Source organism: Phascolarctos cinereus, unplaced genomic scaffold (genome assembly GCF_003287225.1).
Source record: "Phascolarctos cinereus isolate Bilbo 61053 unplaced genomic scaffold, phaCin_HiC Scaffold_5;HRSCAF=322, whole genome shotgun sequence".
NCBI classification, from domain to species: domain Eukaryota; kingdom Metazoa; phylum Chordata; class Mammalia; order Diprotodontia; family Phascolarctidae; genus Phascolarctos; species Phascolarctos cinereus.
Genome location: NW_027555958.1, coordinates 150,144,025 through 150,158,915, shown reverse-complemented (window position 1 = coordinate 150,158,915; position 14,891 = coordinate 150,144,025). Strand labels below are relative to the sequence as shown.

The window sequence follows — 14,891 nt, the reverse complement described above, 5'->3', positions numbered from 1 at the left end:
AAAGTAATGTACAAGAAGACTGGAAAGGTAACTTGGGGCCAGTAGTCAAAATAAAGCAATGTATTTGTTCCTAAAAGCAAGAGGGAACCAGGGGAGGTTACTGAACAGGGGAATAACATGGTCAGACCTGTGCTTTGGGGGAAAAAAAGTCACTTCAGCACTTGTATACAGGATGAACTAGAATAAGAAAAGATTAGAGGCAGGGATATCAATTAGAAGGGCATTCCAATAGTCCAGGAGAGTGGTAGATCCAAGAGGTGGATCTTAACATCAAAATCCCAAAAGAATATAAGCTCCTTGAAGTTAGGCAGAGAGAAGGGGGAAACAGATGCAAGAAGTGTTGTATAAGGAGAAATGAAACAGATACAAGGAGAAATTATTTGAGAAGCAATTAGATATGTAAGGAGATGATGACTGAGGAGGTTCAGTATAATGCTAAGATTACAAACCTGATTGATCAGAAGGATGGTACTGTTGTCAGGAGAAATAAAGAAATTAGAAGAAAGGTGTATTTGAGGGAAAGATGAGTTCTGCTTTCAACATGTTAAGATATAAGATGCCTATAAGACATTCAGTTCTAAATGTCCAACAGAAAAGTATCAGTCTTCAGTAGAACTCAGGAAGAGATGAGATCTGGATTCATATACCCATGAATCATCTGTATATGGATGAAAATTAAATCTATGGGAGCTGATGAAGTCACCAAGTTACAGAGTGTACAGAGAAAAGAGAAAAGGTCTGAGGACAGAGTGTTAGGGGTTTATAAACTGTAAGAAGTTGTAATATGGATAATGAACCAGCAAAAGAGACCGAGAAGAAAGACAGGAAAAGAGTCAGAGAAAGAAATGCCAGGAAAACCCAAAGAAAAGAGAGTATCCAGGAAGACAAAGTAGTCAACTGTGTATCAAACACTGCAGAAAAATCAAGAAGAAAAGGACGAAAAAAGACATCACATTTGGCAATTAAGAGGATAACCGTTAACTTTAGAGAGACCAGTGATGAGACTGAAAGTCAGATTACAGAATTGAGAAATGAAAAGAGAAGTAGGGCAGGCAACAGGTGAAGACAGCTTTTTTAGGAGTTTGGTTGTGAGGGGAAGGACATATAGGAAAAATAGCTTAAGGTGATGGTAGGGTCTAATAGGGGTTTAAAGATGAGGGAGACCTAGGTATATTTATAGGGAAGGAAATAAGAAACAAAGGTGGTTTGAAGATCAAAGATTAAGAAGAGATGATTATGGAGGCAACGTGCTGAAAAAGATGAGAGGGGAAGGGATCAAGGGTGCACGTGGAGAAACTGGCCTTGGAAAAGAAAAGGGTCATGTATCAGAAGTGACCTTTATCAGAGACAGGAACCAACGAATCAAGAATGTGGGGATAATGTCAAGTAGTATTAAGATATAGTCAAGGGGAGAAGAGGGAACTCACAGTCAATACTCTCTACTTTCTCCTTACAGTATAAAGCAAAGTCCTATGCTGAGAGCATAGCAGGAGGGATATGTATGGGATTCTTGAGAAAAGAGAATGTCCATAACATCTTCTGTAGAGAATGGGAAATAGAAGGGAGTATATTAGGGAGTATAAACAGATTGCCTTACTGAAGAGAGGTCCAAATGAGATTATATAACATATTTGTAGTTGATGCACTTAGCTCAGTTTAATTAAATCCACTTGTTTCTTGAACCTAACACTAAATCTCCTATTGCCACATTTGCTAAAGTCATTCCCTTTCCTAGAATACACATCCTTTGCAACTCCACTCCTGTTTTCTCCAAGGTGCCACTTGTTCTGGAAAGGACTGCTCCTCAGATTAATTGGTATGTATTTATCTATGTGCCTAGTATGTTCTCTCCTACACCAACCTTCCAAATTCCAAAAGTATATAGACTCCTTGAAGTTAGGGCTATTTCCCCCCCCTTTTCCACAGTATCTAGTAAAGTGACTTGAATATGACAGGCACTTAAATAAATGTTTAAATTATTGAACTCAACCGTCTAACCCGGATGTTGATGAACTGAGGAATGTGCACCAATAGGAAAAAGCATGAAATGATTAACAAGGATCTTTCCATACCAGATGGTACTACATGAGCACTCTTTATCTCATTCATTACTTTTGATAATAAACATTTACTCATCAACTGAAAAAGTTTGAGCATACTTGAATAGCTTATACTGATGTACATACATTAAATACAGTAAAATCATATTCACAGTACCCTCCAAAAACTGAAAGAATGATTCACGAGGAGACTACCTTTCAACAGTCTTGGGCAAAACCAAAAGCAAGCACCAACTATTAAAAAAATCACATAAATTATAATTATAAGCACATGTGCCTACAAACAAACCTACCAATTTAACAAAATTAACAAAAGTATAAGAAATCCAAAGAAAATGCTACAAATGAAGAGGGTAGGTAATTTGTAGAGAGGGAGAAGTATATAAGCAAAAAAACCCAGATAATATAGCAAACTATTACATTACAGAATTTCCACATGCCAAATGTAGCAGCAGCAGCAGCAGCACTAGTAGTAATAGTTAAAGCTAGCATTTATACAGTGCTTCAAATTTTGCAAAGCATTTTATGTATATTATATCACTTAATGTAGGGCACAATTATCAATATTTCCCAATGAACAAAAGCTTTTTCACGTAAAAGAATACATTTAAATTCTGCCTGCTTTTTCCTAACAAAAGTATATACACCATGTGGTAAATCACTGTTTGTTGAAAATGCAATCTGAATTCCTTTTACCGGATACAGTATAATTGTTTCAGTTCAGAGCTTGAGGATAGAAACAATGAGAACTCCACTTGTTTTCCTTTTTTGAAGTTTTTACTAATAATGAGCAACAATAACAGGAAGAACAGGAGTGATCAATATGTACTTCTTATTTTTTTAAATAAATTTATTTATTTTTAGTTTTCAACATTCACTTCCACAAGATTTTGAGTTCCAAATTTTCTCCCCATCTCTCCCTTCCCCCACCCCAAGATGGTGTATAACTCCACACCCCCCACTCCAAGATGGCGTGCAAATTGATATAGGCTGTGTGTGTGTGTGTATGTATACATATATATATATTTCATATTAAACCTATTTTCACATTAGTCATGTTGTAAAGAAGAATTAGAACAAATAGGAGAAACTGCAAAATACATACTTTTTAAAAATATGTAACTGAATCATTTAATATAATTAATCTGACAAAATGAACAGTACTTACCAAGTCTCTGTGAAGCACCCAGTTTGCATGGAGGTAATGGATTCCATCAAGAATCTGGTAAAGCAGTGATTTAACCATCGATCTTGGCAACTGCATCGGTTTTTTATTTGCTTTTGAGGCTCGGTGGAACTTAATAATGTGCTAGAAATTTTATAAAAGTTGTTTTATTCATGTACAAACCTGGCAAAACAAAAATTTCCATACACGTCCATTCCCCCCACCCATATAAAGAAGAACAATGCTATAATTCTTCAGTTTCTAAATTCTTGATCGCTCAAGACCAGTAAGTAATAAAAAGAAATTCAATTATTAAGACAAATTAAAATTCAATATATATTATGAATAAACACGGACAATTAAAGATTCCTTTTAAAACAGTAACAAAAGTTGGTAAATCTTACTGTGGACATTAAGAAAGAATTTTTAAAAAACCACTCAAGGAAGATTTTATGAACAATCCAAAGCACCATTTTCAGCTATGAGGCAAGATATATAGTAATGGCCCAAATACAGGCTGCTTCCATTCCGAGTCTATACCCTTAAAATAAGATAGCTTTGGTGAATGTTTCCCTAACAGAGAAAATCTAGCTTCTCTCTACTCTGTTAACTATGGAAATAAAAACTCCCAGTTAACAAAAACAAAATCCTGTTTCTGTAGCATCAATTAACAACGATAGCAAAATTTTGCCTCACAATAAAATATATATTGCATAGTTGGTAGCCTTCAGCATATCATAATTTACATTCCTCTGCCACATAATTAATCACTCGTGCCCAGTGGCTCATATTATAGTCAGTCACTGAGAGTCACACAGTTATGAAAGTAAATTCCACTGAGATGTGCACATAAGGGACCAGAGTACTGAACTATAATTCTAAGATATTGGATTTAATATTTGTAATTCCCCTACCTCTTAGCAAGTTTTTTGTTTTGGTTTAAATCCCGTCTCTGACATCTACCAACAATGTGGCCATGTGTAAGACACAACCATCTTAACTTCTATACGATAACATATCTAGTATCTACCTCATAGTTTTGTGAGGACCAATGAATGCAATGTGTTTTGTAAAGCTCAAAAAGTGATAAATTTATGTTAGCTCTTTTATTATTACTTTCCTCTTGTCTCACTTTTAAGTCTCATAGCTGAAAATGTTACTAATAGGCCTCTTCTCTATTCAAATACCATCTTTTCCCATTTAAATATTTAAGTCTCAAAATGGATTGTAGATAAATTTGGCAAAACAAAAAACAAACAAAAAACCACCTATCATCTTATCTCACATAACTGATATAACACTGGACCACTATATTTATAGAATTAAAGGTTTTAGAGGTAAGAGAAGGCTTAAGATTAAATTTTTCTGTCCATATGTTATCTTTCTTAAATATGTACCAAAGTACAAACAAAAATGTATATTAAGAACTGCTAGGAGATAAATAAAGTCACCTATCAAAATTCACAAATTATGCTGGAAAATACTAAAAATAAGTAAAACATATTCTTTATAGAAAGTCCTAGTGGTTTATTGTAACAGCAGAAAAGATTCATTTAGTTGATAATATTTGTAAATCATAGTTTATTCTATAGGTCTAGACAAAAACCCATACAAATATCTACCATAAGTAATGTGAAATTTGCAAGTCTCAGAAACTTTGCTGGGAATGGGGAAGCCGATTGGATTTACTTTTAAATGAAACGTGAAATAAAAGCAAATAACATCAATAAAATTTTAAAATGTAGTATAGATTTGTAAAACTTTTTTTAACATCACTGCCATTTTATATATCATTGTCATCATTATACATCATTTATATAACATTTATATAGAAATATTTTGTTATAAATATATATTTATATATAGCAGGATGACAAAAGACCTTTTATCACTCCATTTATAATATAATTCAGCTTTGTCATTACACTTAACAATTAATTAGATTATTAGATCCTTAAGTGCTAGAACTATTTTTGCCTTTCTTTGTATCCCAAGTGCTTAGCACAAGGCCTGACACATGGTAGGGACTTAATAAATGCTTCCTGACTGACTTGTCACCAGATCTCAATATTTCCACATTTAGTATCTCCACCTATCACCTTTTTTTTTTTAAAGAGCCAATATTCTAGAGTACTTGAAAAAGTTTGGACAAGAAGTAGAACTTTTGGCTTCTTCTGTATAACATACTAAATCAAACATTAATTCATAAGAGAAATTTCTATAAAGAGAAACTAACTCGTAAATAAAATGCCAAGATGTGATATTTGCTAAACTTTAACTTGGAAAGTGAACTATATATAAATAAGGATAGGAACTAGCCCTGTGATCAGTATAGAGAAATTCCAGATGAGGAAATTTTCTCCATCAAAGTGAGTTAGCACATTCTCAGCAACTTTTAGTATTAAAATAATTGCCCAGGGGCAATTAAGAAGTTAAGTAATTTACTCAACACCAAATGCAGAACACTAGTTAAATCTGAACTACAGTATGTACCACAAAGTAAACATGAATTTCAATTTTTTATCATTAAGTTTATTAATTATCAAATATAAAAAACATGTTAACTTCATTTCTTAGACATAGTAATGTAGAGTATCACATAAACAAAATAAGGTAATATCCAATTTTTATTAAATAAATTATAATCGATATTATACAAATATATATGCACATATATACATATCTGTGTGTGTGAGATATATACATAAAATTTTAACACTTAACAACAATAAACACACAGACTGGATTTCTGATTCTCTAGATTAGCCTACCTCTACCACATACACAAAGAAAATAATCCTACAAGGAGAAAAGCCTAAATATGATTAAGAAGTTTGAACTCACCCATAAATCATGTTCTGCATAATCAAATAGCAGCCAAACTTTTCTATCACTGTGAGAAAGGAACACCTTTTGTAATGCGATCACATTAGGGTGCTTCAATTCCCGTAAAAGCTGAAAAGAAAGTAGTTAACAGATGACTATCTCCATTGACCAAGGGGAAAGAACCATTTCTTAAGATTATATTTACTTTTATTTATTGTATTTATTATATATATGTTGACAAACTACCATCTAGGAAAAGAAGTTAATCCATTTATTTCATGTTCAGTCAACTGGCAGAAATACTCTCTATAATTTGAATTCATAAAAATCATGTTAGCTTGTTATAAAGCATGAATGTTCATCAGTCAGCTTTTTTACAAAATATCTGGACACTCTCCCCCTCTTTTCCATTTCTCCTCCTCCTTTCTTTCATTCTCTCTCATACACAATCCCTGATTCCTTGCCCATTGCTCTGTCTGCTCTGTCACCTAACACAGGCTAGTTAAATCTTCCACAAAGCTAAGCTTTTAAGCACAGAGCTCTCCTTTAATGACGAAGGACATCTAACATTATGAGAGAGGGAATAATGGGAGATGATAAAGGCAAAAGTTTCTAGAGATTTTACATGAACAACTCAAAAACCTACCACCACTAACATATGTGTCACACCAAAAAGAAACATTAGTGGAACCTGTTGTCTTTCCCACAGTGAGTGAGAGTACACAGAAGTCTTTGATTGTGGCTACAATTCCAAAAAGGTTTTTGCTGAAGGCAGTTTTCCCAATTTGCTTCATCAGATGCTCATTTGATACATTCAGGGAAAAAAAGTATACCATCTTTTCCTATTCAACATAAATCTATGGTGTAATACAATTTATTTCATCCAATATCTTAAGTATCCATTATCACATCAGTATGAATGGCACCTCCACTGATGTAGATTACACCCATGCTATATATCTTAAACAGATATAAGGTGTTTTGGCAGAAAAAAATTATTGTTGTTGTTCGTCCTTCATTTTTGAAGAGGACCAATGACATCATGGGTGATGTTTTGACTTGTATGTGAACTGGATTTAAGTGAGGCAGAGTTGCACGAAAGTCATCAGCCTTACACTGTGTTCCAAAGTTATCAAAATTCAGTGGCAAGACAAAAGTCAGGACAACTGGTGATGGTTCAGGATATAGTGGATTACCTTAGCACCTTCGATGTCTGACCAAGTTCTAAAAAGCTCCAAAGCACCTGCTTCAGACACCTTTACGGTCACTGGAACAAATTGTTCTCATCCACCCACCGCACTGAAGGAAGTCTTCACATTCTTGGGGTAGATATCCCTCTAAGCTGTTGGTAGCTAATAACTTCAATTCTGCTAGCCACAGGCCACATGTTGCCCTATTTTCTATTATATACATTTCTTGTTATAGAATTTGAAATGCATTATATACAATTATATAATGTACTTGTCCTAAACTTTCATAAATCTGGTTATAAATGCCATTTATATTTTGCATCATTTGCGAACTTCAATTAATACTGTCAACATGTATACATTCTTAGGCAAGCCTCATAACAATCCTGTGAGAAAGGTCCTAGAGGTTTTACTATACCTATTTTCTAGTAAAACTAGGAAGAAAGCTGTTAAGGGCTTTGCTCATGTCATCCAAGGCTACTAAGCATTAGAAAGGTAGGAAATAAGGTCTTCCTGAATCCAAATCTAGAATTTTATCCATTATGTTATGCTATCTCACTAGAGTAGACAATTATATCATTTTAGCACAATGAAGACAGATGGCATGGTTATCACATATGTGAATTATATAAAGCTTTGAATGACTGCTATTAAGATAAATAGTCTAAGTAAAATCCAAAAAGATCTTTGGTATAGTAGATAGAATGCTGGATTTGGAGCGAGCAATACCTAGATTCAAATTCTGCCTCAGTCACTTCCTACCTTTGTAACCTTGGGCAAATTACTTTATCTCCCTGAGCCTCAGTTTCCTCATCTGTAAAATGAGGTCAGTAAAACACCTACCTCCTAAGATTATTGTAAGGATCAAATGAGATAGTATAAGTAAAGTGTTTGGTGAACTTTAAAGCACAACATGAATGCCAGGGGATGTTATTTAGAAAGATAAGGACTGAATCTAAAAGGACTGAAAGATGGACTGAATCTAAAAAGATGACACTGAATAAAGAAAATACAAAGCCCTCCACTCAGGTGCAAAAAAATCAATTATATGAAAACAAGGTAGGGGAGAAGTGACTAGATAGAAGTTTATGTAGAAAAACACAGTCTTAGGGGCAGTTAGGTGGCACAGTGAATAGAGCACCAGCCCTGGATTCAAGAGGACCTGAGTTCAAATCCAGTCTCAGACACATAACACTTACTAGCTGTGTGACCCTGGGCAAATCACTTAACCCCACTGCCTAGCGAAGGGAAGGGACAGGAAAGGATGGGGAGGGGAGGGGAGGAAAGGAAAAACAGTCTTTTACTCTGCAGTCATCTTTTCTCTCCACCCACCTTTCCACCAGGATTAGAGACCATGTCCTAGAGTTCTTAATTGCCAGCTGCCTTGGATGTTCCCTCTAAGCCTCAGTCCTTTTCCCTTCTATTTCTGGACCTAAAATCCAAAATACTTGCTACTACTACTGGAAAAGGTGTGTTAAATCACTTCCCTATAGTTCCACTCATCATCTCTGTAAACAGTGTGACATTGTAGAAAAAAACAGTCATATAATCCTAGACAAAGTTCATAGAAGTATAGTGTCCAGGGCATGGGAATTACGGTTTCACAATTCTCTCCCCTGGTCAGACAACAACTAGAACATGTATTCAGGTCTGGATATCACCATTTGAGGAAGAGCACCAATATGCTAGAGAATACCCAGAAGAAGGCAACCAGATGAAAGAGGCCTTCAGATAATGTCAGCAGGGCAACTAGGTGATACATTAGACAGAATGATAGACTTGAAGACAGTAAGACCAGTTCAAATTCTGCTTTGTACCTTTGCTGGCTATTGATCCCTAGGGCAAGTCCTTTAACCTCATCCCCACTTCTCCCGTGTGTAAAATGGGATAATAATAGCACCTATTTCATACAAGGTTGTTGGGAGGATAAAATGAGACAACTTACATAAAGCAGTCTGCAAAAGTTAAAGTGATATATAAATGCCAGGCCTGATGATGATGATGCTGTCATATGAGGACTGGTTGAAGAACTAGATATATTTATTCATAAGGAGAACAGACTTGAAGGGACTATAAGAGGTTATAAGAGCTGTCTTCAAATGTATGAAGGAATGCCCTGTGTGAGAGGAATTAAACTTTGTCTGCTTGGCTGAGGTAGATAGAGGAGTAGCTCCTGAGAGATGAGTAGGTTGAAAAAAAGGAGGTTGAAGGTAGGTTGAAAAACTCTGGGAATCTATAATTCTACTATATAATTTATGAATAGAGATTGTTAAGTTTCTACAAGGGTCTTTTGGCAACCTAATTCAGATTCATAACATTTATAAGATAGAATTACCCAGAAGGTATTAGGGTTTTTATATTCATATTTCCTTCCCCATCAGTGTTGCTCTGCTCTTATGGTATCTCTAGGCTCTCTACACAGTTCCACTTCCTTCACAGTTCCCTTTAAATTAATCAATCTTCTCTTTCCCTTCCCTATTCTCCCTTTTTCTCTCTCTCTCTCTCTCTCTCTCTCTCTCTCTCTCTCTCACACACACACACACACACACACACACACACACACCTTTTTTGGGCAGATGCAAAATTCTTTATTAGAGTTATATGCAATTAAAAACTCTGTGTTAAACAAAACTAATGCAGTTAAAATTAAAAGAGCAAGGGAAAATATCAAGTTTCTCTGAGCAATCTATACAAATATACAAGAAAAGAGACATTCTTTAATACATAAACAATCAAAGGATATGAAAACTGGCAGTTCTCAAAAGGAAGAAATGCAAGCTATCAACAATCATACAAAAAAAGGTTTCAAATCAGTAAAGAAAAATACAAACTAAAATTCTGAAAATCTACCTCAGAGCACTGAGGGTCTGAGGATGGAGCTATGGAATTGGTTCAACATTCTGGAAAGCGATATGGAACCAAGTCCAAAAATCACTAAACTGCACATACCCTTTGTCCTAGTTATAACACAACTGGGGCCTCCCCAAAAGAATCAAAGAAAGTGAAAAATAACCCATATTTATAGCAGCTCTTTTTGTTGTAACAAAGAAATGGAAATTAGATGAGTGACCATAAATTAGGAAATGGCTGAATAAACTGTAGTAGATAAATATAATAAAACGTTACAAAGAAGAAATAGTGAAAAGGATGGTTTCAGAGAAATTTGGGAACATTATATGAACTGATACAAAGTAAAGTAATCAGAACCAGAGAACAATTTATACAAAAATAACCCAAAAAAAACTGCATAAAAAACAACTTTCAAAGGTTTAAGAACACTGATCACAGTTGCAGAAAACTGGTGATTAAGGATGCTAGTAACTTAATGACAGAAAAGCAGGAGACCCAAGATGCAGAAAACTGATGAATAAGGATGCTAGTCACTTAATGACAGAAGAGCAGTAGACCCAAGATACAAGGTACATACATTTTCATAAGTGACCAATGTGAGAATTTTCTTCCTTGACTATATAACTACATTTAGGTATAGATATCTGTTAACAGGGTTTTTTCTTTTTCTTTTTAAAAATATTTTTTGGGAAAGGTGGGAAAGAAAGTAGAATTAGCAAAAGGGCTGCTTAAAAAAAGAAAAGAGGGTCATTGACTTGTTTTTTAATGCCCCCAAAAAAGGTCAGAAGGAAATAAAGACAAGCAAGTTAGCTTTAAAAGAAACATATTGAATTTGTTGTATATTTAAAGTCCAAAGCAAGTTATACTGTTTCAAAAACAAGCCTCTTTTTTTCTGTTCTGTTTTGTATATGGAAATGCTTATTTGCTTTTTGTAAGTTTGGAATGAAAAATAATAAGCTGTATTTTGTTGGGGGGAGAAATAATTCATGCTTAATAAGTATGGAGAATATACTTTTATTGTCCCTGGGACCCTCAATTGAGACTAATAAAGAGTTCTTCAAACTTTGTTCACCCAGACCAAGGGACTGTTGCTCTCTGGTCAAGTTCACGCCATGACATAACCCTAAAACAATCTTTCTACAGCACTGTCTCTCCCCCTTTTGACTTCAAGGCTTTTGGGAAAAATAATAAAACCAACATTATCATTTCTGGAAAAGTCAATTTATTGGGTCCACTGAACATCTCTATGACTTCCCAGTCCAAAACACCCCTACAGGCCACCACTCCTTTATGTAGTCTTCTACTTTTAAAATGTAAAACCTCTTGAGATTATAAATTAGCTTTATTTTATATTTGTTTCTTCCATGCTAAGCACCAAGCCTGAGACAAAACAAGGGCTGAAATGCTTTTTCAATCATCTACTCATGCAAACATTGCTGTCCAGTCATTCAGCCATGTCCACCTCTTCATGACCCTGTGCACCATACAATCCATGGGGTGTTCTTGGTAAAGATATTGGAGTGGTTTGCCATTTTCTTCTCCAGCAGATAAAGGTAAACAAAGGTTGTCTTGCCCAGAGTCTCACAGCTAATTAAGTGCCTGCAGCTGGATTTGAACTCAAGTCTCCCTAACTTCAGGCTAGGTGCTCTATCGACTGAGCCACCAAGCTTCCTCCACTCACGCATGTGGACAGCTATAATTAATATCTATGCTTTATCCGATCAAGGCTCCATTAATTTTCAAAGTATAAAATGCAACATTTTTAAACAAATAGATCTGGCCTCAAAAGAATTTGCAAGTTTCTTTGAATGAGGAAATGTTTAATATTAAATAAAGTATAATTGCAATATGATTGGGAAAAGGGCTTAAACAGAATGCTCAAGTGATCTTTAAAATTAAATTTCAGAACAATGGACTTAAAATTGTACATTTATATATGAACAATACGAAATGAAAATAATTTAGGGGCATACGTCATTTCAGTTATATTGTAAACTTCCAGCAGGTGGCGCAAGCACACACATACACATAGACACACACACAGGCACAGACAGACACACAGACACGCACACTCACTCTCTCTCTCTCTCAGGCCAAAAACTTCTATCAATTCAGACAGAAAACTTTGTCTCTGCATAATATGCATAGAAATGCTTCCAGTTAGCATAAAAAAAATCATTTATCAATAGAAACAAATCTACTAAACTTCAACCGAATTGAGCAATATCTGCTATGAGGTTAAAAAAAAATCCTGTAATGCTTTAGTTAATAAATTCTAAAATATTTCCAAAGCTACTATGAGTGCAATACTAAATGAATACTGTGCCGCTCAATCATTATTTTATGTTAATACACTAAAATAATAAGTAAAAGAAATCAATTAGGATTATGAAAAACAGTTCATAGCACTTCAGCTTTTCATACGTTATTATATCGACCAAAGTACATACAAAGAAGAGAAAATAACACTAATCTGTTCATAAAAAACAAGTAGTTTTATATTTCATTTTTATTTCACGAATACTGAAGAAAAACATGGGGGGGAGGGAGGAACAATGTCCAATTCCTTAAATAATTAGTATCCTCACAGAAATAATGTTACCAACATTGAATTCTATTTTTTATGCCCTTCATTACACTCAAAAATAATCACACTAGACTACAGGGCTATTTAATCAGTTATATTGCATAAGGTGTTCAAGCATAACCTTAAGGACTGATTGTAACTCCTAAAAACATGAGAAAATATCTGATCTGGCATAGGTTTTTCCCATTTCAATTCATGAAGCATTTTTTATACATCTACTATATACAATCTCCATACATAATACCAAGTTCCTAGGCAAAAAGACCTCTAAACCAGGTTCCTGAAGGGACCTCTAACTGAAACTGATGCACCCAGATCAAGCAATAACAAAGAGCAGAAGCCTCTCAGCACCATACAGAGGCAGGATCAGGTAGCCACAGACAAAAACAAAATAGTCCCTCCCCTCAAAGAGCTTACATTCTGTTGAAGAGAAAACAAGTACACAAAAGAGTAAATGTTATAAGGAAGAAAATACTAACAACTGTGTGGGGTAAGGGAATAATTAAATAAAGCTTTTTATAGAAGGTAGCATCTGAACTAAATCAGAAAGAAAATAAGGATTTCAATGAGAAGGGGGTATATTCCAAAAGAACTCCTCTTAATTCTAGTGTCTTTCCTCTGTTAATAATTTTTTTATTTATCTTATACACAGTTTGTGGTATATCTGTGTTTGTTAGTTGCATCCCCCATTAGAGTATGGGAACCTGAAGGGCAGGACTATCTTTTATCTCTTTTGGTATCCCCAGAGTTTAGCACATAGTAGGTACTTAATAAATGTTTACTGATTGATTGACTGTATGAAAGTACAGAATCTAGAGATGGAATTCTAAGTTCCAGGAAACAGACCAATTTGGCTGGAATGATATTTGGAATGATGCAAGAAAGGGTATGTATGCCCTTTGACTCAAAGATAAACTGCTGAATGATCCTTACCTATTTATTCAACCCTAATCTCTCTGCTGAGCTCTAGTCTAGAATCACCAACTGCCTCTTAGACATCTCTAAGTTGATGTCCCATGGGCATTACAAACTTAACACATCCAAAAGCAAAAGTTATTATTTTCCAAAAAATCCCCCCCCCATTTCCAAGTTTCTCTATTGCTGCTGAGGATACCACCATCCTCCCAGTAACCTAAATCCATAATCTCAGTAACATACTCAACTATTCAATTAGCATTTATGCCTCCCATACAACTTGTTCCAAAGTCTTCTCATTTCTGTCTTCACATCTCTCCTATCTTCCCATTCACACAGTCAGATCCCAGTTACAGTAAGACCATCATCAACTCATGGCAGGATTACTGTATTTACCTTCTAGTTGGTTTCCCTGTCTTAAGCCCCTCCCTCCTCCATAATATCCTGCACTCAGTTTCCAAAGTGATATTCCTAAAACACAGGTGTGACCATTTGAGTTGCTCCTTTACTCAAAGAACTCCAATGTTCTCAATTACCTCCAGCATCAAATATAAAATCTTCTACTTGATTTTGAAAAGCCTTCACAACCTGACCCCTTGCCTTTCCAATCTTCTTAACACTTTACACCCCACTTGTACACTACAATTTAATAACACTCAGATGTTGCTGAGGATAAGATTTGGCAACTAACAACAGTATGCATCATGGATGAGGGAGACGGGAAGAGTCAAGAATAACAAAGACTGCCAACATGGGTGACTACAACATCTATTTCATCACTAGAGTTTGGGAAAGTTGAACACGGGGTAGATTTGGGGGTGAGACAATTAGTGCCATTTTGAACAATGTTTTTTGTATTTCAGATGCCAAAGGAATATCCAGGTGGAAATGTCAAATTAAAAGTTAACAAAATAGAACTGGAAATCAAGAAATAGAGAAGGATGAGATATACAGACATGAAAGTAATTAAAACAGTAATAATTGAATCTATGGTATCCGATGTGATCACCAAGGAAAAACAAAAAGAGAGACCAGGACAGAACCTTGAGTCATATTCATGTTTAATGGTCAGAAGACAAATGATAATACAATAAAGGAATCTAAGAAGAAAACCTCAGATTGGTAGGATGCAAAAGCTACTGGGGCAGGGGGAGAGGGGGTGCATACACATGGAACACCAGACCTGGAGTGAGGTTAGATACGGACTGAATTTATGCCTTCAACACCAATATTTTCCATATGGGTAACCACAAGCAAGTCACTTAACCTCTCTGAGTTTCAGTTTCCTCATCTATAAA

At 35.1% G+C, this 14,891-nt stretch overlaps 1 protein-coding gene across 5 annotated transcripts in view; it reads right to left on the bottom strand.

Moving 5' to 3' along the window:
- Window positions 1–14,891, bottom strand: part of CDK19 (cyclin dependent kinase 19) — a 202,207-nt gene that overhangs the window by 67,857 nt on the left and 119,459 nt on the right. For all 5 annotated transcript variants that reach the window (XM_021008144.2, XM_021008146.2, XM_021008145.2 and 2 more), the window contains 2 exons: window positions 6,070–6,180; window positions 3,229–3,369 (listed from right to left, as the gene is read on the bottom strand). In XM_021008144.2, coding sequence (XP_020863803.1) covers window positions 3,229–3,369; window positions 6,070–6,180 — 252 coding nt within the window. The remainder of the gene's footprint in view (window positions 1–3,228; window positions 3,370–6,069; window positions 6,181–14,891) is intronic.